Genomic DNA, 26,652 nt, shown 5'->3' on the forward strand with positions numbered 1-26,652 from the left:
CACGGACCTCTTGTGGCCAAATTGGTTGGATGGCGTCTCAAGCCGCATTCATCTATCGGGGTTATAAAATGCCATGAGAACCAAACTCTCATCAATGGACAACCTGTAGTGGCCAATAAATTGTGATTAGCCGGTATCGGAAGGCTGTATTGAATGCGAACTAGAGGTGGTTTTTTGCATCAATGTTCTTTTGTGCTATCAATGCTCTTTCTATCTAAACCTCGAGCTAAATCTGTCAAGGTGGGCTTTCCAGCAATAGGAGCCACTTGTTCAACTTCGACTTGGCTTTGGCTGGAACAGAATGTGGCTCAAGGGTTGTAATGCTGTAAGATATTGAACCCTGAATACTGGTATCAACACAGTCTCGGGCTGCTTTCGGGGCGCTTTGAGCAGCTTCGTGCCTCAGGCTGTCGTATGACGCAACGGGCATAGTTGCTGCTGAGACAGTGTTTGCACATTTGAGTGTGTGCAGGGGCGTAATGATTCTTTGTATCCCTTCTAGAACGGAACCCCAGGTGAGATAAGGACAACACTATCGCCTGACTTGACGTTAATATGTAGAAACGACTGGACCTCAGATTGATTCACCTCTCACAAACAACATCTCAGATTTCCGGCTGATGGTCTAAATTTCAGTTAGAATCGACTCAGATCAGTCTCAGAACCCCGCATACCTTGAGTTCCTCATCGTCATCGTCCTCATCCACAGTGTAGATGGTCTCCTCGACTTCTCCCAACACCAGATTGCAGTGACTGTCGTAAGCCTGTCTATGATCAGTATCTCCTTGATCAAAGTAGTCACAGGCCTAACTGACGTGTAGCTTTCCCTTGAGCTCACGGTCTCCTCGAAGCTTGACAAAGACAACCTCGTTGAGAAGGAGTCGAACAAGGTCGAGAGGCTCCGAAACGTGATGAGGCTCTTCGCCTGCGTCAGCCATGGTTATTTGGAATAGTTGTTGACTGTGTTAGGTTCGTCTCGGTGAGTGTGGTGGTGAGCTGGGCAGGGCTGAGCTGGATATGTACCAAGGTTCAGTGGGAAAACGCGAATTGGCACGGTTGGGAAATCCTCGGAGAAATTGCTATGTTATGCAGTAAACCACGACGGCAGCGAATGCACCTATACCATACATTACCCCATGTTTTGATGCACTTAAGCAGTGCGGCTCAGGCCTGGTCCTTCCCGATTTGGGTTACACGGCAGCCAAACGCCCCTCGTGTTGAAAGAGGAGGTGTTCAGTTACATCCGAGGCCTTCCACCTTCATCGTCTTGTCCTTTTATTTCTCTCATGTTTTTGTGTTTTCTGTTTTTCGCGACAACTTCAGTGCCATGCTTTGGCGACAATCCCTCCTAAGAGGGACCCGTCTCGATCATCCATCGACATCTCCACTCGCTTTCGCGCTACGGATCTATGGTTCCTCGCTAATACACCAACGACCCGCTGAGGTGGGTCGAAGACGATGGTTGGCATCAATATCTCCCCCGGTTTCAACTTCGACTTCGACTTTTGCGCAACAGCGAGGTAATTCACTACCAGACGAAAGCTCTACCTACCGTCCCACGCCTTTAGATGTACTGCTCAAAGTTATACGATGTCAAGAGACTGGTCGTGTCCTCCCAGCGTTCCAAACCTGGGTCCAATCGTTGGTCAACGATGATACTGAGGTCGCCAACGCAGCTCTTCAAGAGCTAGCTGGGCTTCCTGTTGCAACATTCTCTGAGATTCTTCGAGCACTTGACCCCGTTGCAAACAAACATCTCGATGTTGCACACGATATCGCCATTTCTCCTGGTGAAATGCAGTTCACAAACGCACACCACCTTGTAGACGAATTCGGCGTGCGGTATCAGCATCGCTTTGTTCTCAACGCCTTGAAGATCATCACTAAAGCCCGTCGTGATGCTGGTCGCAGCCTTGTCCTGTCTGACTACGAAATCCTCATCCGTTGTGCGGGCGCCGCTGGAGACTTGGCAGATGTTATCTTCTTTTTCAGTGCAATTACACGCCATGGCTTGGGACCAAAACGCAGCACGAGAACTTGGAACGAGTTCTTCAAGGCTCGCTTCATGACCGACCCCGTATACTACCAATATCACCGACAGAGAGTCCTTTATAAGCCTCGTGAGGGGTACAAAATATTTTTCAGGACGCCTCTCAACAATGTTTGGCGACTGGAAAGTCTCCGACACAGCCGGAATGCCCTTCGCGCGACCCCCTTTAATCGTCAACGACATCGCTTATGGGCAGACAACATGCTATGGAAACGTAAAAAGACAGGTTTTCAAAGTTACTTCGCACATTGGCGCCGCAGCAAGGATACTGGTGTTCTACTCAATGAGGAACTACTTTGTACCACTCTGATTGCATTCGCTCGCAGTGGCTCGTTCCAACATATACGAGGCATTGTCCTCAAACGAGGATTCGGCATCGGACTGGTAGAAGACAGAAAGACCGGCACCTTCACCGTCGATGGTTTTAAGACGTTTCGTCCGGGCAATCCACGAGCTCCCACTGAGCGTCTGCTGAATGCTATTGTCGAAGCATTTGGGTCTATGATGCGCATTCGGCTGGCATACCAGCTCCTCACCCATGTCTCAATCACCTTCCAAATACCTATTCCACGCGAAACATGGTGTAATCTTCTCAACTGGGCCTATGTTTGCGGAGTTAAATCGAATCAGCGTCAGCGTCGGTTCATGGATTTCTTTCCTCCCTCCTCAAAGGTTACTCCGTCAATGGTTACCGAGATTTGGGACACAATGACTTCAGAACCTTACAATGTCGAGCCTTCGTTCGAAAATTACATCGTTTACATCAATTCGCTTATATTTAAGCATAGGTTCAGTGCGGCATTGGACATGATACGCGATCATGCAGTTCCTCATTACCGTCAGCTTGAGAAACAGCACCTACAGAGCGTGGTTGACGACGTTCTTCAGGAAGTATCAGAGCCCAGCCATAGCCGTCGAACAATCGAAACACAAAAGGAGCACACCTGGTACCAGATCGCAAAATGCCTGGAAAATCTCCTCAGTGCCGCTTCCAAGGACAGTCGCCGGCGGAAGGGCAACTTTGCAACTACTGCAATACCACATATCGTCACAGAATTCAGCGAATTTCTACACGACCAGATACGCTATCGCACCTCCCAAGGCTATGTATGCCTGGAACGCTCAGTAGAGCTGCCACGCTTCAAATGGGCTACAAAGTTACGAACGACACTGCCTCAGTTAAAGGGTGGTGTAGAAACGCAGATGATGGTGGGCAGGGGCGTGATTGAAGAGGCAGAAACCTACGAAGAGCGCAAAGAGAACTGGCCCAGAGACTTTGAGATGAAGATCCTTGAATGGAGGCGGAAACCGCTGCCCAGACCCCGTGCGATGGGGGCTGCGCCCGAGAGGACAGCCGTGGATGCGAGGGAGTGGTGGAAGACTTTAGAAGATGAATTAATGGTGTAGATATAAGGTACCGGTGATAGATCTAGACTATCTAGATGCCATGTATCATAGACTTAGCGTAGCGAGTCAAGAATCGTTTTTCTTCGCTTACTAGGTGGTTCATTCGTCAATCGTAATAGTCAACTTGAAATAAAACAAGAATGGCAAATGATAACAAAATCTGATTCATAACTGTTATATTCTGGTGTCGTCTTATCGTGGGTATCTAATCCTGCCAAAGTCTTCTGATAATCTCTGTCGGAGACATCCGTGTCATCCGTGGTATAACTACATACATAAGTCCCAACAAGGTATACAAAAATGACAAACTCTTTTCCTTTGTTTTCTCTGTTCCCATCTTGTTCTGTGGTCCAGTCCATCTTACAGTTGGCTTTGTTACATATCCAAAAACGCAGTACAGAACCAAAGTCATAATAAGGAAATGACAAAGGGAAGTGATAGGTAATTTGATACGGAACCAGCCCGTTGAAATCAAGATGCTGCTTCAGCGAGGACGCTCAAAAGGCTCACTGCTGCACCGCCAATGCCAACAGCGCCAAGAGCTTCACCCCATTTCTTTCTTCCTTGAGGGCGATCTTCCCTCCTGGTACTTCTCCTATCGCGATCTCTGTCACGATCCCGCTCACGGTCTCGGTCACGATCACGATCTCTCTCGCGATGGTACCGCTTTCCGCTGTCGTAGTAATAGTCGCCATGTCTATCGCTTCGTGAGTGGCGATCTGCACTATCAGAGTATCTTCGCGAACGTCGCGATGATCTGGTAGGGCTCTGTCGCCGGCGCTCACGATGATGATCATGGTCACGCTCACGATGGCGATCGTCCCTGTATGATCGGGGACTTCGGGCATCAACCTCGTACGGCTCCGGGTCGAAGCGCACGTGGTTTTCATTTTTGTTCTTGAGAATTGGCTTCGGCATTGTGGTGCTCGAAGGAGATGTCGGGTTCTTTGTGGGAGGATTGACGATATACGGATAGCTCTTGGTTCCTTTCTCAGACGACTTATCTTCTTCATCGTCTGAGATATCGGTTTCGTCAAAAACTCCGCTATCATCATCATCTTCTTCCCGGCTGCTCTTCGAATCTCGCCGCTCAGAGTGGTGGTCGTGCTTACGAGGCGGAGGACCACGTCGTGAACGAGCAGCTCGACAGGCAGCACTCTCACGGGCGAACTCGGACACTTGTTCTCGGGTCAGACGGCCCAAAATTGCAACGTAGTCTGGGCGAGCCTCATAGCGCACACCAGCTCGTTCAAGAACCTCGGGGCTAACTAGCTCCCGTCTAATTCTGGTCCACTGGGCATCAGGAGGAATCTCATTACCCCATCGATCAGGAGCAAGTCGAGGAGCGCTGCTCCGTGGACTGCTACCGTAAGATGGGGGCCCGCTATTGATATAATGAGGCATAGGGGGCATGGAGCGTGGAGATGACTCAATGTGGCGTGTAATTGGGGAACTTGACAACTCTGGGACATCTGGCAAACTGTTTGGTAGCATCTGTCTATGTCCGGGAGACAAACTGTACTGGTCGTTGCCCTGGACGTTCAGATTTGCCATTCGCGTGTTGAGGTTATCCATGGCGAGGAGATCCTGGGTCGACACCATTGCCATGGAGTAGTCAGATTCATTGTCGGCATCTCTTGGGGACGACGAAATAGGCTCTCTCGCGGTGTCGCTGTTTGACCTTCCTCGCCCACCAGTGATAATAACGGGTGGATATTTTCTGTACGGACTGCTGTCAAGCTCTTGGGGTGAGGTGGGCTGTGATCTCGCTTCATGCTCCAAGAGACCCCTCACGGTGGGATAGTTACCGCCATACTGGTTCTGAACGGACTCGAGCTCACGAACGTATGCTCGTAGAACATCCTGACGCTGTGTTAGTCGTAACGATCTACAAGGGAGATTTGATCAACACGTACTTTGTGTTTGCGTAGCACTTGGGGGGAAAACCCTTGATCTTCGAGCTCGATCTTGAATTCGCGCCAGAGACCATCCTCGTCTTCAGTAAAACTGCCCTCGTTGCGGTTTCGAAATAGCTTAGTGGCGATTTCGTCAACCACATCCTTGATTCTCTCAAGTCCCTCTTGGCCTTCGACAACCCTGGTGGGTCTGTTCTCGGCATGCAGCTGAACGGCGTCAAGAAACATCTCGACACTGGTCTTGTCCCCAACCAGTTTATGCTTGATGACCGAGAGTTCTTGATTGCGCTGGCGCTCATCTTCTGGCATGACAGCGCGGCCGTCCCCATACTTATCTAGATGACGCTCAAGTTGGCCGAGGGTGAATTCACAGTCATCGACGAGAGGCTCGAGCTGGCGACCATAGACGGACGAGGACGAGGCTTGGACATTGCTGAGAACTGAATCTTGGTCGGCTGCTTCGATGCGCAGATGTCGTAGGGCTATATGTAGATTTCGAACTGCAGTCGCGACGTCGGTAAATGGAAGACCTGATTGTTTGGCGCGAAGGTAGAGGGTTCGAGCGAATGCATCGAGAGCATCGATGCGTTGGACGGTTGAGCCGCCGCTCATGGCTTGTTGTTTGAGCTCAGACGAGCTTTGATAGTGTTGTTAAGCTAAATGTGTAGTATAGTATAGTATAGTATAGTATAATTTTAAGTCGGCGTTGCAGAGGTTAGAAGAGTGGGCGCTCCCGAGTAGTTGTTAGTACCTAGTAAGGAGCAGGTAATCGTATCGTAGAGAGAGCTGTGTTGTTAAAGTGCAAGAGTTGGGTGGATGCCAAGTAAATAAAGGCAGGTAAATATTTTTCAAGGATAAATAAGAAGAGAGCGGCAAGGAAAGTAGAAGGGTTGGGACGGGAAGAAAGGGAAGACTGGATGCTACAGTAGAAGATGGAGGGGATAGTTTATCAGGTTATGGATCCATGAAATGGAAGCCCAGTTCAGATGAAGGTTGGGGAGAGAGGTACAAAGACGTAGTATCCTTTTGGCTGGGGCAGGCACGCGGAAGAGGCGTAGGAGCAGAGAGAGGAACAACCATCACTTGATGGAAGGGTAGGGAATGTGTGTGGGTGTGTAAAATTCGGGCTTAGACAACCGTAATTGTACAGTGACTGTACAAGTAAGTGGTGATGTTGATGGTGGGTGACCAGGCTAAGAGGTACTATCGGTAGCGAACCGTCCTCGTGGTTATACGCTCCAAGTTTTTGGTGGATGATTGTATGTTTCTCAGTGTCGCTCAGCATGGTTACTCGTGTGATAATGATCTGACTGGCTCATCCTCGTGCTTTCAACCCATTTCATCTCGTCTCGTTGTTGTCTCCCAGGCAGAGAAACTCCTCAATAATGGAACATCTCATCGTAAGGCCCTGTAACAGCACTACTTCCGGGGAGCAGTGGGGAAATGCCCGCCCGTCTTTGTCCTGGGTCTAGTGACGTAGGTAGCCGCTGTCTACGCTAACAGCCTTACATCATCGCTTGTGCATTTGCAAGGCTGGTCTCTGGAGATCTCTGTCGCTACAGGGTTCGCGACTGGAATTAGATGCTGGAATTAGATCGCCAGCTGTATCTATGGCCACCCTCTCGAGTGTACCTTCGTTTCAGTTTGATTTCTGACACTCAAGTAATTGGCTCCGTCTTTTTTTACGAGAGAAAACCGTTTACCGGCGTATTTTGCCTCTTGGATCTTGTACTGCGCCACCCGCTCGGCAACAGGGCGCAACGTGGGGCATTCTCGTAGACCTAATTTAGCGGCATCAAGAAACTCTCCAGGACGAAATGACGAACTGCTCATCCAGGGACGAACACAAACGGTCGCAGGGTCCCTTGACTTTACCCGGAGAGGGACATGCCACTACCTCATGTACAAGAGGTGATCAAGTGTTTCAGCTTGCTCGACTCCTGTCTATCATTCCATCACCAATTTCCTTAATTAAACATGTACCTCCGGTCTCAAGGATCATGGCTTGCTTTTCTCACCCAGTCCCTTGCTGTTGGGAATAATGGATACATCATCGGTAAAGGCCGACATCATCATCAGTCACGTCTTCGTACTCGGCCTCGGCCTCTTGGCTTATTACTACGTTGTAGCTGTTTGGAGTCTCTAGTCCCTCGGCTTTCTCCATTTGTCATCCGTTTTCCTTCTAGAACATGACTAAGTTTCGCAATGCGCTCCTCATTCGCCTCTAGTTTATATCCTCGTGAGAACGTCGCTTTTTGCTGCAATTCCCCACTATCAATGGATTCTCACATATCATCTCCACCAACCGAATGAACCGAAATCGATCTACAATGCAGGGCTTTCATGCTGTTTAAAAAATCTTTTTTTTCCTTACCTCTTTTCTCTAATGCATAAATGTTTGCATGATTTGATTCATGTACCCCACTCCTATTGAACATGTCCTCGGCTACCCGCAGCCTTTCTTTCAAGCCGTGCAAGCCTCTATCTATCATCTGGTAGTTCGGCTCCATGCATTAGCTACACAACCCTTACATGTCGGCAGTGCTTCCGCGATGAGCTTTGGCCCATTTCCAGGCTGTGCTCGTAAAGTCAAGACCAACACTGGTAGACTGGTACTGTGCTTGGGTAAAAAAACAGGCAACCATTTGAGAGAGTCTCTGACGCTGATCAATAGGTAGTCATACTTCCGAGGCTTTGATATCCGAATGTACTGTACTTTCGGGTCTCCATGATACGCGGTGACTCACTCCCGTAAGAGATCAGCACGTCGTGTCCCAAAGAGCCAATGGATGATGAACCACCACGCTGGCTGCACGCAACCGCAGCGCAGGGCTTAACGAAAGGCCGATTCCCTCTAAATCCATACTTGCTCAGTCCTTACACTACATGTTCAGGTTCCACAACAGTTCATAGGTACTCTGTGGTTCGTCGCAATATCCCGACGTCTCTGAAACATTCGCGACTAGCAACAGAATTATGCGGTTGCCTTTTCTCAAGCGAGTAGTTATTGCATTGCATGTCACGCAGTAAGCAAGTTCCGTCGAGCTTGGTTGCACGTTTCTGTCCGTGACGCCGAGATTAAACCATCCATTCTTTTGATATGCCTGTCTCTATCTCTCTGCAACTGCATCGGTAGATGAGATGCCATATGCAGCCACCGAACCCTGCTATGTTGACCTCACAATATCGCTGCAAACAAACATCTTTGTCTGATAACCCAAAATCTCATCAACATGTGATCCTAATTAACCCATCAACACCCCCCTCATGGCTCCAACGTGCGCCGCGGGTAGCCGATCTCCTTAGCTTTAAGCTCTGCCCCGCGTCTCTTTATGCTTCACCACGGTTCCTGGGCGTAGGCTCGCCTATGTTCCTCCAATAGACTCTTCGAACCTGGAACCCCTCCGCCATAAGCCAAGCCCTAGGACTAGCTCCTTTGGTGTCAGAATGAACACTGCGACTTTCAGCCGCATACCATGTGGTGTCGCAGACCGGGAACGTGCTTCCAGGTGAGAGCCTCCGTAGCGCATTCTTCTGGTTGCCTTCTTCGAAAACCTTCTTTTCTCCATGGCTTTAGATTGCTAGCTTCTCAAGTGAGTATGCCTCCACCTTGCGGCTGATCAGCTGCCCTGTCTCTCGGGTGCTTCGCTGCACCACTTCGCCGCCCGACACAACCTTGCTCTTGGTTGGCAGTTGCTTCGTCTTGAGGCCTAACGGGAGCATTCGAGATTCCTGGCCCTCCAACTTCATGGGGACCGGGTTGTTTGTGTTCCACGGTTGTCGGCCGGCGCCGCTCTTCTGAGATGCAAGGCCGAATCGGACTGCCTCGCCAACGATGCCATTGAGGTACACAGCCTCCTCCAGACCTTCGAGAGCCGCAGTCACCTCAAGCTTGAGGGCTGTCAACAGATCGCCTGTCTCAGACTTATCGCTTGAGATGGCATCGTTCAACAACCATCCTCCAGCGCCGACGGCATCAATACACCGACCGAGAAGGTCCGAGATCAAAGTGATCACACCGTCCGGGGGCGGGTCGTTACCCTCGGAGTCAAAGCTGGTTGGGTCGATGTACAGCGATGTCCACGCACCTCGGACAAGTTCCACTCGTAGGGTGTAGATTAGCGACAAGATCTCATCCGTTTTGAGCGTAGCTCGGATGGCCTTGACCGTGGTAATAGCTGGGAGCCGCCATAGCTTAGCGAAAGCTAAGGTGAGTCCCCGCGAACGGCTGCTGCTATCATCTCCAAGGTAGTACTCCGTGATCGCAATGTCTCGCTCAAGATCGTCAAGGTCCATCTCGTAGTTTTCAGCCCCGTCATGTGCCTCGTCTTTTAAAAGCTTGTTGTTAGCTGGCTTCTTGGGATCAGGAATGAGGTCAAGATTGAGCATCAAAGCTCGGATAGCCAGAAGTAACTCTAGTTCGCCAAGTTGAGTCGCTTGAAGGTAATTCAGCACCAACGTCATGGATGGGTCGGCATCGGTCAAGCTTGTCAGAAGGTCCTCAACAATGGTTTTGCTGTCGAGAGCTTCCACATCCAATTCTTCTCTGAATGCAGCCTTCAAGTTTGAGAGAGTCAGGTGCCCAGCAACAACCAGGTAGGATGTGACGTTCGTGTCGGGCAGAATGAGCTGCAGCTTAGGTCGTGATTCCGGTGCCTCGCTTGTAGAGATGGAAAATGCTCGTCCAATCGCGTAGAGTACCCAGCGTCGATCCACAACAGCGTATGAGTTGCCTCCTGTGTGCCACTCCCATTCAGGGAGTTCCTGGGCTTCCTTCTCCTTCGCATCAGTGCTCTCGCTCGTTGACCGAAGGCCCACGCGAAATCGCTTCCGTAGGAGACCTTCCCACTCACCAAGGTCACCCTTTGTAAGATGCCCATCTGCAACTTCAAGCTCGTTGCGAAGCTTATTCATATACTGCTCGGTCATCGAACCAGGGACATATTTAGAGAAGTCTGCCGATAGCTTGTCTGTCTTGGCCTTCTTCGCTGGGATTTCAGTGGCAGTTCCACGACCAATAGAGTCAATCAGAAGACCCTGTTTCCGTCGCTTGCCGTGGCTCTTTGGGGGCTCAATCTGGATTGAGACCAGGACGTTGTCAACCAGGGCGACAGCCAGCTCCTGACTTCGCAGGTAGCTAATCAACTGGCACGACTGGGGCATCTCATCCTCCTCAAGTACCTCGGAGAGATCGAGGGGTGCATTTGCATGTATGGATCTATACTGGTGGTTGTAGAGACTGATTGACTCGAGTGAGCATGACAGAACAAATGGTCGAGACAAACGAGAGAAAGAAACTGCGTTCTCCATATGCACCACAGACTTTAGCTTCGGGACAGGAGTGGTAAGGTCGTAGATATTGAGAGCGCCTTGTTGTAGCTGCATGAGCAGAGCTGCCTGCACATCAATTTGGTAGGTAGATTTATCAGTGCCACGAGGTGAAGGAGTACCGATAGGAGCGATCTCGAGAGGTGACAGCTTCTGAATATCAGAGGTTGTTGAAGTGCCTGCGGCGACAGCGAGAACAACCAAGTGACGGCTCTCCTGGCTCTGGCTCAAAGTCTTGGATACGAACGCAACCAGCTCTGGCTCAGAAGCAGGTGTTTTAGGGAGCGCACTGAAAATCTCAGGCTTATCCTTAAAGATCCCTTCGCTGAACTCGGCGAGCGTGCCCGACGTAACGTAGTCCACCTCGAAACTTTCGATCTGGGTAGCGATAGCATCCTGCAATGCGGACTTCGAGGGCGAGGTCCACTGGATCGCAAGGGTTTCGGAGGAAAGTGAAATGAATTCTCCGTTCTCGCAGACTGCAATCACATCGCCAGTACTAGAGGTCTCCGACACACTGGAAGAGCATGTCAAGTATCGAACAGCTGAAGTCTTGAGGACGGGGGAGGCGGTCGTTGTGGAGGTAGTCTTCCCATCCTGGTGGACAACATCCCTAAACAAAGTGATCTTTTGGCCTCTAGAATCGCGAGTAGATATATATGTGTATCGAGAAACGTCGTTGGATCCAGCTCGTCGAATTCTGACGGAGTAAGGAGCGCAGGTAAAAGATTCTTGAGGAGGGATAGGATAAGAAGTGATCAATCTCGAAGCCGGAATCTATGTTAAGTCAGCAACAGCCTACCCAAAGTCTGGTGATAAAACATACGTCGTAGATGCTAATAGTTTCTCCATCTACACCAACGACCAGTTCTGTCCTCTTTCTCTTCTTCTGACCATCGCGCAAACCATAGACCTCCCGCGCAACGATGCGGCCTTCAGTATGATCCAAGGGTCGGGGGAGGGTCGCCAGCACAAATGGCTTGTGTATTCTATACTCAGAAGCCATGGCGACTACGGCACTGCAATGGTGAGTTATACCGTGGGCTGAAAGAGATACAATTCGTTGTATCTAGACTTTCGACCTGCACTTTTTTCTTTGGCGATCGACAGGTGAAGCTTCACAAAAAAAAAAGTTGGAGCGGGCCGAAACAAATTCCGTTGGTGGGGCGGGATCAGTGGGTCTCAAACGCCTGCCACTAAAAATAATTCCTGACGTAGAAGCGAAGGTACGTATCTAGCGCGAATCGACGCGTTCAGTGGTTTCTACCATTTCCATTAACGCGTACCCTGGCCAAGCTCTTTATTCAACTATATCCACGGGCAACGCTTTCAGTTCATTCGCATCAAGCCAAAGGCACGCCTCGCATTGGAATCTTTTCTCTATCACTATAAGACTCCACTAAATCTTTTTTCCTTCTCTCATCCTAAGAATCCATATTGCGGTGTTACATTCGTGAAATGGTGGTTTAACGGCAAGCTTAAAGGTGCTTAGGACATCGAATTCGCCAGCTCCTTGCACGCTGACACCGAAACTCTCGCAGCCTTTGACGCATCAATGGGATCGGTCTTGGTCGAAAGGATGGCCCAGGAAGGCATGAGGGAACCTGAGGTGAAGAAAGTCCATCCTTTCTTTACTAAAGGTCCTGCTGCCGACGTTGCCAACCCCCCGAACAGCGCAGAACCATCGCCTAAATTTTTGAGCAGCGAAACTCCTCACGAAGACGCTGAGCCCGTGCCAGAAGCTCAAAACGGTAGAAGACGTCGAAAGGCCGACACGACCCTCCCACATGATGCGCCTGGGCCGAAGAGACCACGACGAAAGCGCCAGGGTGATGCAGCTCCAAGCAACTCGAACGCGACTATTGAGCAGAGTCTTGGAATCAAGCTTACGGAGCCCGTCTCTGCCAAACCGGAACCCGAACCGACGAATATCGCACCTATAAAACCCATCGAGACCACTTCGCAATCCAATACTTCCAGCAATACGGATCCCAACGTCAAGGGCAAAGTACTGAAATGGAACCCGAAGACAGGGACATTGGGATCGCCCCCAAAGCTCAAATCGAAGAGCCCTCCGTCTCGCATGGTGTGCGTGAAATATGGACGTGACGATGCCAACCGAAAGGATATGGGGGATAAGATAACCCAGATCCTGGAAGGCAAGATATTGTTCCCACCAACACCACCAAAGAGACGAGGAAGGAAGGCGAAAGAGGACTGTATAACCAAAATTGAGGATATCTCGAGGACTACACACCCATTTTTTACTGGGAAGGCAAAGCAAAACACGAAAACGGAAAGCCAATCTGCTTCCAAAGGGCACTCAGCTTCGGCACGACAGACCGTATTCATGTCCACGCCAATGTCTCCTAAAAAGCCTCGCAATCCATTTATCGTGAACAAGCAACCCCCACGGTTTGGCGTCAAGACTGGCGTTACTAAGGTGCCCGGGGCTATGCAGCCTCTGTGGCCAGCGAAGGGAATGGCTCATGTTCGTGGTTTTGACCTCGAACTTGATTCTACATTATTATCATCCGAGGAGCATATGGATAAAAAGTCCAAAGGTTCTACTGTCACAATCACCCCCGACGAGTCAGTGCTGGACAGGTTCTGTGCCAATATGGATATTGCTGCTATCCGAGAATCACTGCCTAGGAATCACGATAGTTTTGAACCCGCGCCTAAGGAACTACGAACCCCTAACCGGCACTTTGAAAGTGGACGAAAACTTCAAAAACGTGTCCGGTCAGAACTCAGAACCCTACGGCTGGCGAGCACCGCTGATAATGATGATGTGATGATGGGTGACACATCCGAGGTCTCTGCAAGAAGAACACACCCCGCAGTCAACCGGTTATACGAAATGCTTGAGACTAGCCTTTCTGCATATGATAGATCAACGTGTGAGTCACTGGCCTGGACGCAGAAGTACGCTCCAACTGCAGCATCAGAGATCCTCCAGGCTGGAAAAGAGGCCCTCCTACTGAGGGACTGGTTACAAACACTGAAAGTTCAGTCTGTAACTACAACAACCGATTATGCAGCAACCAAAGGAAAGCCGAAAACAAAAGCAGCACCGAAAAAGAAGAGAAAGAAGGATGAGCTGGATGATTTTATTGTCAATAGCGAAGAGGAAGCAAACGAGATGGATGAGATCTCTGAAAACGAGCACGATTGGGCACCTGCCGGCTCAGGATTGCTGAAGACAGTCGTTCGAAATGGCGACTCCGCAAAGGAGCAGGGAAGATTGACGAATGCCGTGGTTATCAGTGGTCCTCATGGGAGTGGCAAGTCGGCGACGATTTACGCAATAGCCAAAGAATTGGGATTCGAAATTTTCGAAATCAACTCTGCAAGTAGACGAAATGGCAAGGATATCTTGGAGAAGGTTGGCGACATGACACGAAATCACCTTGTTCAGCAACACCGCGCAGATCCCGGTTCTGGAACCACGGAGGAAGATGAGATTTCTCGGGATTTGAAGTCAGGGAAGCAAGGCATGATGACTGCTTTTTTCCAAAAGTCAAGAGTCTCCAAACCACCAGCCAAGAAACCCGCCGAGGAGAAGTTGCCCGAAACAACAAAAGCCAGCTCGGCTAAGAGCCAGAAGCAGTCATTAATTCTGCTGGAAGAAGTTGACGTCTTATACGAGGAAGACAAGCAATTTTGGGCAACACTGATGGGAATGATGGCACAATCGAAACGACCATTCATCATGACCTGTAACGACGAAAGCCTGGTGCCTCTCCAGAGCCTTAACCTCCATGGCATTTTCCGATTCGCACCTCCACCTATGGATCTTGCTGTCGACCTCTGTCTTCTCGCCGCAGCTAACGAAGGGCACATTCTACGACGCACAGCTGTTGAGGCCTTGTACAAGTCTAGAAATAACGACCTCAGGTCCTCGCTAACAGAACTCAACTACTGGTGCCAGATCGGGGTCGGGGATCGCAAGGGAGGATTCGATTGGTTCTGCCTGCGATGGCCCAAAGGGACCGACCTAGACGAAAACGGCGATGTAGTACGAGTGCTGAGTGAGGACACTTATTGCAAGGGCATGGGCTGGATTGGTCGTGACCTGATCGCTACCTGCCCTGATCCATTGGAGTCAGAAGAGGAGGCAATGAAACAGGCGTGGGACTCCTGGGCATTAGACATGGGCGAGTGGGACACTACACTGGATTTGCCATCATGGGCCGATGGTGTCTCTCAACATATATCGCAACCAAGCCAGAGGCTCGAGGCACTTGCGGCCTTTGATGAGTTCTGCACCTCAATGAGCGACGCAGATCTCTTGACAAGCGGCACTTTGGGGATCAGATTTCAGGAGATGATCGATCCGGAACTGCCTGAAATACCAATCAAGATGCGAGACGATTTCATCATCGGAAGTCGTCTTCTTGAGGCAGACCCCAAGGTGATGCCGTCCTCACCCAGTGTCAACCTCTCCTTATCTCTCAGGTCCCTAGCAAGGCAAAGCCTTATGCATGCTTCACCCACACTCAATACTCCCAAGACTCTCCTCGAACCACTCACAGAGAAGCGAGTGGTTGAGTCCCTTGACCACTCATTTGAGCCTCAAACCGCGCCGCTGAGCCGCATGGACCTTGCGTATGCATTCGATCCTATTGCCATAAATGAGAAGATATCAGCGGCCAGTTATCTTGACCCATCAGTGTTTGACAGGACCACAAAACTCATCGTCCTAGACGTGGCGCCATGGGTACGCGGGATCGTGGAGTTTGACAACACGCTGATGCAAGAGCGGCTTAAGTTGAGTAACCTCCTAAGCGAGGGGGGCAAGCGGAAGAGGATGCGCACGACACGCAGTGCATATTCAGCTATGGAAGGGGGCGAGAGGAGGAATACACGTCGTGAGAGGTACTTTGGAGACACCCTCAACACGGTCTTTGTGAGACGTACCGCCGGCAAGGGCTGGCAGGATGCTGTGGAGAGAACAGCGCCAAGGGAGACAACATGGAGTCTACCCAACAGTTCACCGCCGTCCTCGCCAGCATCAAGCATTTAACGAGGGCAGAACTCTGAGTGGGTTATGCCGTATATTCTAAACGTGAATTGACTTGGAAGGATCATGATACATACGCATATAGGTCGGCAAGCTTGGTTTTTGGGGAGTCTCCTATGCGGGATTGCATAGCACAGTCTCAGAATTACGCATATTATAGAACATATTTTGAAAATATATATTTATAAACCAGTCCCATGTGTATCTGAACGCCGTATCATTGTCTCATGTGGCATATAAGTCGTAAGAATTGTCAAATAAACACTCAACCAACTCCGTTGCAGTACAATGCAATTCCACCCAAACCACCCAATAGACATAAATGACAGCAGAATAAATAAATATATGAAAGCTCATTCCATTGTCAGGCTATGTCACCACTCGGGGTGCATAGGAGCAGGCTGAACGACGGTCCTCCTCCGCTCAGCATAGACTGGCTGGGCCTGAACATAGTGATCATCAGCAGGATATGGCAATCGCTCAGCAGGCTGCCTCAGCCTCTCATACTCAGGCCGTGGCATACGCTCAAAGTTCTGAGGTCGCCTGCGATCAACTTCTTCGTAGTAGACAGCATCGCCACGACGTCGAGTTGTTCGCTCGACCACACGCTCGCCATTTTCAAGTGAGCGCCGACGACGGTGATGAGTGCGGTCTGAGCGGTGATGCTTGGAAGAATGCTCCCAGTCTTCATGATCACCGTACAGAACACCCTTGGGCCAGACCTTATGGGCTACAACAGCAGCGACACCAATACCAGCTAGAAGGCCAGCCGTAGTCTTGAAGAGCCCATGGTGATGATGGTTGTCGCTGCGCTTGGAGCGACGGGATGGTGAGCGTGAGCTTGATCGAGACGAGAGTCTTCCTCGTGATTTAGAGCGCGATACCATGCGAGATGAAGGTCTCCCACGAGGCGCTTGTGATCGACCACGAGAGGGTGAAGGGGTACGGCTCCTGGACAATGGCGATCGGATGGGAGATGGGCTTGGCATTCTATCATGGACAGAACTGCGACGTTCAAAGGATCCAGAGCGAGGAGAGTTCTGCATGATGGGCCAAGACTCGCTAGTGCTAGTGTCGGTAGTGATCTGTATCTGTATGTATCCGTATGCGTATGTATGTACGTCTCACTTGGTTGAAGTTTCAAGTGTTATATAAGTCTCGGTAAGGGCACAACTCCAACGGTAGATTTGTGCCCGATTGGGTTTTATTTGTTGTTACTTGGTGATCTGAAGCAAATTTTCTGTTGGACAAGGACCAGCGTTCTAACGTTAGAGAGTCAGAGTCAGCCCTCAGTCGCGCCAGATGGGGTTTCTGTAAGGATAGTACCTGAAGCAGGACCCACGACTCAACAAGAAACTAACTGAAATTTGTCTTCTAAGCACTTGGAAGACTCTGGTATTTTTTACTGTGCTTCTGGTGCTTATAAAGACCTAACAGGGATGTCCTTGTTGAAGAGGACTAGGTAGGTTATGACGTACAAGAAGGCGGAAACACGATGGGGCTATCACGATGGGGGAATTGACAATTGCTCTTGGGGGGATGGAGATCATCCGAGGGAGACACTGTCGATTTAAGAGTGAAATACCCCAGACCGATAAGTTACAGGTCAGTGGCTTAGACGATAATGTCGATCTCTTGAGGGATAAACATGCGGGGAGATATTGATGAATGAATAAATGAATTGATACGAGAGAATCAATCAGGTCCAGACCAAGAGTATAAGCCTCTTGAGCAATATAACACGCATGTAGCTTTTCCATCTGCCGTCTCTCAACGAGGCGAAGCAGGATTTGAGGATTTGATCCTACTAGTCCCCCCAAATACGATATAGTCTTCTTCACTGCATCTGCATCGTAAACACCCCCTGTTTATGCACACGACGTCACACTACAAGGGGTCCCCCAATGCCGCGGATCCCGACCACTCACCCACGCCTCTGTGACATTCATCCAGTCTTGTCATTTGCTGGCTGATAATTAACTGGGCGATATTTTATTCGTGAGACTGAGACCGAGCGGTAAAGTGCAGATTTTTGATGAGTTGGCAATATCTCTCTCGTCTTACTCAAGCATATTCATGTCTTATCAATTTGCACTTTGGGTGAGATGTCTTTGTGAGGCTGCACCTGCAGGGCTAACATAAAACATTAACACGGGTTCCTACATAAGGCGTTCGAATGTGCAAGTGTCGCCCGGTTGCTTTGTCTCTCATATGTTGTTAGAGATAGAGCGTGCTCTTAACTGTGTTCAATGTGCGGATTGCCCTGCAATATCATGGCCAACTCTCACCTGAGACGAGTCGAAGAAGTGAAGCATTTAATGCATTGCCCGGTATCAGCATCGAGATTGTTATTGGAGTCGGGCAAAAGCTTCCTGGTGTGTTTCGAATATCGATATGGCCCACGTTAAGGACTTTGATTGTATCAGCATCCGCCTTATGGGCTTATAGGGCGTCTTCATATTGAATCTTTGACAGACACATCCTTGTCACCTTACGAGAATCTCCTCATTCGAGAACATAGACGTTTTGACTGCCTAAACATACACGTGGTGACTTCATTGGCAGATTTGAGGCGAAGCTCCTGTGCATATTGGCCTTCAGCGAAGCAGCGATATGGATGAGCACCACATCAACGGGCATGATAAAGATATTCTTTATGAGCTTAATACTCATATTCTCACTATAACGGGCCGACTTCATTCCTCGATGTTTTTACATGAGGTCGTTCAAATGCACCTTAAGCCTTTGCAAGCTCCACACATGTACTTGAAGGGTATAACTCGTTGTGTTTAAACTTGACCATTCAGATGTCTAGCCAGTAAAGTTATAAACAGTCTCTAGTACCACAAGATTTATCAATTCAAGATACCCTCCATATACTATGGCTAAAATCAGGTCTTGCGGTTCGATAAAGTCTATATTCACCATACCTTTCATCAACGTGAGGATAAGGACTCATGAAACACCTTATCGAACCGGATGAAAAGAATCGAAATGACGATTATATCTTCCCAAACGCATAAGAAACAGTGGGTCAGTACCGAATTACTCTCCTTCCAGGTTGTCGATATGAAAAGTTCCATCCAGACCTCATACAAATCGTACATCGACGATGAGACAATGAACAATAGCATCACTTCTTGCGGACAAACTAGAGAACATGTATATGATGACCTATTCTGAGATTATCTCTATTCCACAAATTGTCATTATCTGGTATAGGTTTGTGCTGTAATGCCCACTGGGAGTGTGGGCATAAAGTTGTAACCACCACGAATGTTGTGGCAGTCCGTCCACAACCCATCCATCTCATCAATCTTTTACTTTATCCTTGTAAGTATGCGGCCATTAAATGCTTCTTACGAGCCATGAATGGGCTCAGCAGATGAGCAGTCCCGAGCCTTGGTGTTAACTCAGAGAAAACGTCCTTAATAAAGGTTTAACATGGCGGTTGACTTTAAGTTTCTGTTGTCACGACAGGATTTTCCTTCGCATATACTCAAGTAGACTGGATTTATTCTTGTTTTCTTTTCATTGTGTTGACTCATTCACTGTCATCATCAAGTTTCGTTGACGGGTAGGTCAGTCCACAACATTACGTATCCCACTTCACCATCGGTCTATGCCAGATGATCTTGGATTCCAGCATACCTCTCTTTCCATGTCCTTCTCTTGTATTAATCCAGCTCGGTTTCACACTGCTGTTAGCAACACAGGTTCAGCCTAGGAGGTTGGCGAGAGAATGGTCTTACCACCAACGCTAGTTACTCGTCAACACCACGCATGATATCAACGGAAACCATTCTGTTGAAGGTTATGTCATTCTCAGACTCTCATGGTACGCAATCCAGCATAGTACATACATACACAAAACCAATTACCGCCATTTCAATACAATATTGTTCCAGTTTGAGTTACTCTGATCGCTGTCAGAAGTCTAAAGGTATCAGTTGGCTTGAGTGGTATTGAAGCCAGAGTGGATGGTCTTGCACCATCAGGTTTGATGATGTAACTTCATGTAGACATCGCCTACGGCCTGAACATCATTCAGTCATGAGCCATTCAGGTTGTAAATATGCTTATGTCTCAAATGTTCTCACATACATAAGAGTATCCTAAAGTCTAACGGCGCCACTCATTGCAGCATCGGTCAAAAGCAACGAGCCCTGAAATCCCAGCGATGCACGATTCGCCGGATGACCTCTAAGGGTTTCTTTCTTGATGAAAGCTCATGACCCAAGTCGTGATATCCTGGCAATTCACAGATCCACACAGATTTCGTGGATGGATCGTTCTCAGTCTTTTTTTATCTGGAGTATATAACCGGCGGGTATAAGATGGCTCTTATCGAGGTTTCGAGCTTTCCAGGCCTCAACACAGCCATCATCAACCTTCGTACGCCACTTGGCTTACTCTAGGACAATATGCGCACAGAAGTGTCAATTCGAAGCCGGAGAGAGCTTTGAGACGAATGGAGAAGGCAAGCAGACAACGAAACGCTATAGCATCAGTTGCAGGGTCTGTGAGAGCATGGGTTCATGAAGTGGTAGCGCTGGCTACGGAAGTTCCAGTCTTGAATATGCAGTTTGCGGGAACAAGCCCAATGAAACGAGCGGCAGTTTGCCCAATCAGTAAGCCTAAAGGTGGGAGGCCTTGAAATGGACACATGCCAATACTGCGAGTCGTGTACTGCATACACCTCTTGCTCTTGAAACTGACACACGAGACAACAAAGGGAAAATCCGCATCCGCCGCAGCCCTGACCACGGCCGCAGCCACGGCTGAGCCCTGTCCAGTACGGTTCGGCTCAACTCAGCTCAGCTCAGCTCAGCCAGTCTCCGACTCCGCTCAAGAATTGACTACACGAGGCTCAAGCGAATATGAGCCCCGCAAACAAAGCGAAGCAAATGCTGACGCCGCCACAGAACACTGTGGACAAGGGGGCGTGATTTTCAGCGAAAGATCAGATCAGATCAGATGACTCCTACGAACCAAAACAGAACAGAAACATACTTGAGTAGAATACGGACAGAGCAAGGCAAAAGCAAGACAAGCCAATGCGAGGGAGGGGAAAGAATTGGCTCGGGTCATGGCGTCAGTCTCCCCGTCTCGACTAACGCCGGTCGAACGCGCCGCGCGTAAAGTGCTTGCATGGACCGATTGGAGGCCAATGGCTGCTACTGATAGGCCTCTTGTTCCCTCTCCCTCTTGTGGTTTTAGATCCTGGACCCCCTACTCGAACCAGGACCCCTCGGATCTTGTCTTTTCCACTCTTCTATTCCCCTTGGTCGGTTTCTCTCCTCTCTTTTGGAGGAAACAAATAACCAGCCAAGATGTTGACTGAAGTTGCCTTTGGACGCTCCTCCTCACATTAGTTGACCATGTTAGTGCGTCTAATTTGGTGCACGGTGCTTCGGCTATAGGTGAACAAAATATACAACTACCCTCCACATTTTGTTCAACTGTCCCTTCCGCCTTAAACAGAACGTGAATGTGAAACTCACCTGCGAAATCCAGGATTGAGGGGCGTCATGACGACCAAAGTTCGGTTTAGCAGTTGGCCCGTCCGGATGGGTCAGAAACCCAGATATACAGGGATGTCCTATCATCGTCGCCTACCCTGTGGTTTTAACAGGCGTGCCAACGACAGTCTTTCATCATGACCATTCGAACTGAGACCACCGTATATTTTTAAGCCGTACAACCATTGTAACTCGTCAGTTTTCTTGCCTTACGAATTCTACAGACACTGTTGTGAGGCACCCAGCGGTGAAGAAAGTCCTGGAAAGTCGAGTCTCTTAACCAAAGTTTCAGGTCAGCCTGGATCATGCTAGGGATACCAACCAAGATAATAGAGATGAACACCACCATGCCCCCTTCTGCGATGATGATGCCACCATCTGGCTAGGTGGTACCGAAACTCAACGTCGACACAGAGGGTATCAGCTATACATACTATGTATAGGTGCCCAATTGTTGAAAGGCGCGCAACAACTCCTACGAAACGGTCGCTGGTGCCATCGACGATTGAGGCTGAGCTCTCGCCCAAACTATGATATGTCGTGGCATGGCCTGGACTGCTCCGAAAGTCCAATGATGAGCAACTTGGAGTAAAGATCACCGTCGGGCTTCACCTTACGCCACGGCCAAAGTGATGTTGCCGGCTTACCCTTTGTTGCAGAGATACCAAATTGATCATCGCCCGAGGGCTGAGAGGAACAGCGCCAAGATGGTGAGGAGAAAGTATGTGTCCCAGCCGAACAAGAGTCATGTTGAACCAACAAGAGGTCAAAGTTAATCAATAGCGAAGCAGGGGATGGCAGACCCCTGACAACCTCATCTCTACAAAAGCCCTCGTCGAAGTTGTACGTAGACTGTAGGTCGTACATACAGTAGGGACAGTAATTAGTGATGGGGGATGTAAGCGTGGGATTTCAAACGGGTCTGGGCATCCCTGCATCATAAATTCCTCACACTGGAACCAAATAATTAGAACCGTACATGTTGAGGGGCGTGGAGTGATAAGGAGAACGTCGGAACAACAGGCTTTGAGGAACCAAGTGAGTGGCTTGCTAATGAAGGCAAATCTGTAATAAGTTAGTGGATACGATTTGTCTCTCCACGCCGAACGCAAAAGTTGCACTGCGGAGCATGATGCTGGAGTGGCCTTTGCTCATGGCGAACCAGGGCCAACTGAGACCTTGTTATTGTGGATTGTGAGCCACCTGATTCATGGATAGAGCTGCAGAGCATCATCTTTCGTCAGGATGTTGACTTTATAGCTCCATGTAGGGGAGGTGTCGGAAACCTTCAGTGCCGCCTTGTCTGTTAATTCAAGGCAAGTACTCTATATCTGGACCAGTATTTGCCGAGCCGACCTCAAGGTTGCGCTGTAAGATGTGCTCTTGCACATAATGCTGTTGCAATTTTCCTCAAGTGGCTTCGATCTGCTAACCGTCTCATTATCATCATCTATCAATGTAATGGATCATCGCCGATGTGGTAGGTTGTGATAAAGATGGCGGGACCAGACCAGCCAGACTCCCAGGCCACAAGCGTCTAGCTGATGATTCTCATTTGAGGCCCGGTGGTTGGTTGTGGTGGTAGGCGAGAATTAAGCACATATCACCAAGCCTACGGTACGCATGAAGCTGTATTCGTGAGGTTAGAGAGACACCGAGCCAATAAGAGCCCAGCGTGAGACTGACACTACCAACCAGGCACGATGAAACGACCTGTCTTTACGTGATCTCGAAAAAATTGATGATAAGGCACTGGCGAGGTGCGATGCTGGGGTACATCAATATTGCGTATTCAATCTCGGCCTCGTTTGCATTTACGGATCACCGACCGCTACGTGTGTGACCTGCGGGTGTTATCAATTGTCGGGGGCCGACAAGTTGGAATGCCGTATTCGCGGCCATGGTGTGATTCAATGCTGTAGACGTGTGGACGCATGTCCGGGGCGAATTCGGTAGCCGTAGTCGGACGGATTCATATGCCTAAACAAGTGCTGCGGTTTGAGGCATCTTGTCTCTGAAAATCCTTGGGTTAGGGGTGTCACACAGCGTTGCCATTCATTTCGAATTCGCAGGGATAGGCAGGCTTTTCAATAATGGAAGTGCCAAGATAGCGCCTGGGCCGGCGCTGTCGAGCTAGGAATTCGTAGTTTCAAAGACGTCTCTCACAAAAAGAAAGGCAGTCTTGGATGGCGCTGAACTATGAATATCGACAAACAAGACGGCGCCCCAATCTGATGCTTGACGGTGAGTAGGCGGCCGTGCGGGAATAGGCTGATCGAGTTCAGAAGCTAAAAAGGCGCGGAGGCTGTTGGAGACTCTCAGAGTCAGCCAACAGTGAAGTTCGACCATGATTGGGCGGCAGATGTGTCAGTGTGATTATTTGGCACAGCCCTTTGTCTTTTGTCTCGGAGCATGATCCTTTGTGTTGGTTAGATCACCTTGTGCAGCTCAGCAGATGGCAAGCCTTGAATGTACATATCGGTTGCCTCGTCAAGTGCATTGTCAATGATGGCGGAGCACATGAGTCTTTGGCGTATATCAAAATGTGCCTGTCTCCGAAAGATGCTGGGCTCATCAACTCAAGTTTGGTTACAGTTGGGTAAAGGACCATGCACTCTTCAACCCCACCCCTCCAATACCAGGAGCAAGACTGGAACCGAACATATGTCATCAGGGCCTCTGGTCAACAATGCAGTGTTGAGGGCGGGTGCAGCGGAGGATGGAGCAGCGGAGGATGGAGCAGCGGCTCAGCCAAAAGTGGCATAATGTCGACACCCGGGAGCGAGAGCCGCAGTTGTGTTTTCAGTCAAGCTTCATGGCGAAGCAGAGTCAAGTAATATCACAATGCAGAGTAACAAAGCAAAATGGACCAAGCCCAAGCCAGTTCATGACTCCACTGTATCTGCGATTGTTGGTTGGCAATGCGTCTGCGTTTTGTGTGTTTGCCACAGACGCTGCAAGCTTTCCAAAGGTCGACATGGTCAAAGCGTCTGATTGGTTTCTATGTTCAAAATCAATTCGAGCCTGAAAGTATTTATTGTGGCTCAGTGATATATCAAGATGAGCGGGATGTATGCGTGTACGGATGAAGATTGAATGGGTTATTCGCATCGTGGCTGCTGATGCAAGTACTCACATCACAGGGAGGTATCTACTGTACTGCACAGTAGTACCTTGGGCTGAGAAATGACGAGACGGGAACTGGGTATCGTCTCCAACGCCGTTTGTAATGCCTCCAGTACAGACCATGGTGGGCATGAGATGGTCATGGTGGGCCGTTTTTGATAGTGTTGAGGGGATGAGAATGGCGGCTGACTGGTGCACAAGTGACAAGCGACAGGGCTTCTCAGTCAAGAAACAGCTGCTGCTGCTAGGGATCCAATGGTGGTGAGGTTAGACGGAAGCCAATGACACAAGTGGGAAAGCGCCGGTGTCTTGGTTTTTGATGCCTCCTTCCCTGCCAAGGGGTGCGTTGATCAGAAGAGTTGAGGTACAGTATAATGGTGGATTTACGACTGATGATCTGGGCAAACTCCGAGAGTTTTTTCTTCTTCTTTTTTTTCTTAACAAATTAGAAAGGCATCGGCCAGAGTAATATCATTGTTAGCTTCTTTCCAATATATAATAGTAAATATTTGTTGATGACTGCCAGACAATAATGCAATGCAAATGGTGCCGGTTTATTCGTGAATCCCGAGGGCCGTCAGGTATTACAATTGTAGATGCTCTAGCCAATCATAGCACTGTCAGGTTGAAAGAAGTACCGTTCCTCCCACTTTCCATTTTCAGGGAAGGTAGTAATAAAGTCTGCTTTCCTTCCTCATCCATCGGTCTTCCATGAAGTCAATGCCGATCCTTAGGTACCTTACCTTACTTAGTAGTGTTGACGCATGCTGAAAAGTCCAATATCAATACGAGAGACACGTCGCAGGCGTCGTTCCTTCTTACACCGATTGCTAAAAATGTTGATGCTGCCTCACATTCTTGGGTGCATTGTGTATCAAATTCTGTTACAACCTCCAGAAGTGATCGACCAAAATTTTCTCTATCGATATCCATCCTAACTCCCTTCTCTGGTGGTTGCTTGGCTTGGCGGTCTCGTGTCTTCTTTCCCCCTAGGAAGTTTAAAGACAATGGGGCAACTGCTACTGCACACGAGTACCTTACCTACCATCTAGGCCCTAGGTAGGTATGTACCTGCCTGCCTCCTGCCGACAGAAGATGGGACAAACTTGGTAATGTGATCCATGGAACGGGCTTGTTCCATGCTTGAATTCATCGTCCTCCAACTAAATGATCTTACATTTTGAAAATCTGACATACATCCGCTTGGTTGTCTGCCTGTCTCTGTCTCATGATATATGTATCCATTACATGGATTGATTCACTCCTTCAAACATCCAACCAATCATCCCTGCGCCGAAGTCCCTGCTGCTACTGTGCGCCAAAGTGAGAAAATTGGAAAGCAAGGGTAATCTCCAAGGTTAGTCTCCCTGTCATAAGTGACTCACTGTGGTTGGCTGGCTTCTGTACCGTACTGATTCGTTCATTTTCTAGATTGATTATCCGCATGTACTCAAGTGGTCATCACAGCACCCACTTCACCATCCTCTTCGCGAGCTTCGCGCCCACGTACATACGAGAAAAGTAGGCTGCGGCGGCATGGTTTTGCTCTTCATACGAGGCGACCGCAGGCACGCGTCGGGATACAACCAACTTTTTGTACCAAGCCCACATGCGTACGTACTCGATTTCGCCAGCTATCGCTGATCAGGTAAGCCGGTCTCGCTACAAATGATTTATGCGTCACAGGTTTGTATGCACTGCACATCTTGTCCGAGCTGTCGGAGATAGCATCTTGAGCTTTCGGCTACTAAGAAAAAAGTAAAGAGAGACGAGACATGTCACTCATTCCCTTGCCACTGGGGCTCTCATTGGCATTGTGTGTATGGGAACTTCCTCTACTGCGAGTAAGTGGCCTGGACTTGCATATATTCACAATTGGGAAGGGCCCGTACCTAGGGTCGAGAATACGATGGTGAACGCCATCATAGTGTTGACGAATGACCTGCATGATGATCCATTGCCAGCCTGGCCGATGTCATATCAAAAGATTCCTCTGAAAACATCAATCGATTTTGCATTCTTTTGGCTGGCAAGATTATAAGACAACATCGCAAGAGTCTTGGCCACAACACAAGCAGAAAAATCCTCGGCTCCATCACGAATTACACAACAAGGCTACTTACGTCTATATGCATGTACCCGGTACGCAGCAATCAATCAAGCTACTGAACCGTCTTCTTACATACCTCCTTGTACGAAATTAGACACGCCAATTTTGATTCTCGCAACCCGCTACCAAGGTTTGTCCATGTCTCTTTGGCGCCTGTTGGGCACGCC

At 49.2% G+C, this 26,652-nt stretch overlaps 7 protein-coding genes across 7 annotated transcripts; 2 read left to right on the forward strand and 5 right to left on the reverse strand.

Annotated features, from left to right (window-relative positions):
* Positions 1 to 235: 235 nt before the first annotated feature.
* On the reverse strand, positions 236 to 1,044 carry FOBCDRAFT_261083 (uncharacterized protein; the record flags this gene model as incomplete). The annotated part of the gene is made up of 3 exons (XM_059611272.1): positions 816 to 1,044; positions 675 to 764; positions 236 to 532 (listed from the first exon to the last, which is right to left on the reverse strand). Exons 1-3 carry the CDS (start codon positions 936 to 938, stop codon positions 236 to 238), a joined length of 510 nt encoding a protein of 169 aa, XP_059464952.1. The 5' UTR covers positions 939 to 1,044.
* A 179-nt stretch (positions 1,045 to 1,223) lies between these two features.
* On the forward strand, positions 1,224 to 3,628 carry FOBCDRAFT_224037 (uncharacterized protein). Its single transcript, XM_054704692.2, has one exon. The coding sequence runs from the start codon at positions 1,328 to 1,330 to the stop codon at positions 3,455 to 3,457; it is 2,130 nt and encodes a 709-aa protein (XP_054560667.1). The 5' UTR covers positions 1,224 to 1,327; the 3' UTR covers positions 3,458 to 3,628.
* On the reverse strand, positions 3,606 to 6,362 carry FOBCDRAFT_37128 (uncharacterized protein). The gene is made up of 2 exons (XM_031184630.3): positions 5,374 to 6,362; positions 3,606 to 5,320 (listed from the first exon to the last, which is right to left on the reverse strand). The coding sequence occupies exons 1-2, from the start codon at positions 5,983 to 5,985 to the stop codon at positions 3,929 to 3,931; spliced, it is 2,004 nt and encodes a 667-aa protein (XP_031040272.2). The 5' UTR covers positions 5,986 to 6,362; the 3' UTR covers positions 3,606 to 3,928.
* A 2,488-nt stretch (positions 6,363 to 8,850) lies between these two features.
* FOBCDRAFT_37135 (uncharacterized protein) lies at positions 8,851 to 11,801 on the reverse strand. The gene is made up of 2 exons (XM_031184632.3): positions 11,528 to 11,801; positions 8,851 to 11,478 (listed from the first exon to the last, which is right to left on the reverse strand). Exons 1-2 carry the CDS (start codon positions 11,705 to 11,707, stop codon positions 8,947 to 8,949), a joined length of 2,712 nt encoding a protein of 903 aa, XP_031040274.2. The 5' UTR covers positions 11,708 to 11,801; the 3' UTR covers positions 8,851 to 8,946.
* Positions 11,802 to 11,991: 190 nt separating this feature from the next.
* FOBCDRAFT_224041 (uncharacterized protein) lies at positions 11,992 to 15,890 on the forward strand. The gene has a single exon (XM_031184636.3). The coding sequence runs from the start codon at positions 12,257 to 12,259 to the stop codon at positions 15,728 to 15,730; it is 3,474 nt and encodes a 1,157-aa protein (XP_031040278.2). The 5' UTR covers positions 11,992 to 12,256; the 3' UTR covers positions 15,731 to 15,890.
* Positions 15,891 to 15,907: 17 nt separating this feature from the next.
* On the reverse strand, positions 15,908 to 17,004 carry FOBCDRAFT_37153 (uncharacterized protein). Its single transcript, XM_031184634.3, has one exon. It carries the CDS (start codon positions 16,771 to 16,773, stop codon positions 16,102 to 16,104), a length of 672 nt encoding a protein of 223 aa, XP_031040276.2. The 5' UTR covers positions 16,774 to 17,004; the 3' UTR covers positions 15,908 to 16,101.
* A 7,895-nt stretch (positions 17,005 to 24,899) lies between these two features.
* Positions 24,900 to 25,516, reverse strand: FOBCDRAFT_261089 (uncharacterized protein; the record flags this gene model as incomplete). Its single annotated transcript, XM_059611273.1, has 2 exons — positions 24,900 to 25,364; positions 25,447 to 25,516. The coding sequence occupies 2 exons, from the start codon at positions 25,514 to 25,516 to the stop codon at positions 25,120 to 25,122; spliced, it is 315 nt and encodes a 104-aa protein (XP_059467233.1). The 3' UTR covers positions 24,900 to 25,119.
* Between the last annotated feature and the right edge of the window lie 1,136 nt (positions 25,517 to 26,652).

Source organism: Fusarium oxysporum, chromosome V (genome assembly GCF_013085055.1).
Source record: "Fusarium oxysporum Fo47 chromosome V, complete sequence".
NCBI lineage: Eukaryota > Fungi > Ascomycota > Sordariomycetes > Hypocreales > Nectriaceae > Fusarium > Fusarium oxysporum.

Bases quoted from the DNA above. Each gene is read 5' to 3' on its own strand.
- FOBCDRAFT_37153 (XM_031184634.3), bottom strand. From the start codon at position 16,773: ATGCAGAACTCTCCTCGCTCTGGATCCTTTGAACGTCGCAGTTCTGTC.
- FOBCDRAFT_224037 (XM_054704692.2), top strand. From the start codon at position 1,328: ATGCTTTGGCGACAATCCCTCCTAAGAGGGACCCGTCTCGATCATCCA.
- FOBCDRAFT_37128 (XM_031184630.3), bottom strand. From the start codon at position 5,985: ATGAGCGGCGGCTCAACCGTCCAACGCATCGATGCTCTCGATGCATTC. The intron at 5,321-5,373 runs GTACGTGTTGAT...ACACAGCGTCAG, and splicing joins AAGTGCTACGCAAACACAAA to GATGTTCTACGAGCATACGT.
- FOBCDRAFT_224041 (XM_031184636.3), top strand. From the start codon at position 12,257: ATGGGATCGGTCTTGGTCGAAAGGATGGCCCAGGAAGGCATGAGGGAA.
- FOBCDRAFT_37135 (XM_031184632.3), bottom strand. From the start codon at position 11,707: ATGGCTTCTGAGTATAGAATACACAAGCCATTTGTGCTGGCGACCCTC. The intron at 11,479-11,527 runs GTATGTTTTATC...GACTTAACATAG, and splicing joins AAACTATTAGCATCTACGAC to ATTCCGGCTTCGAGATTGAT.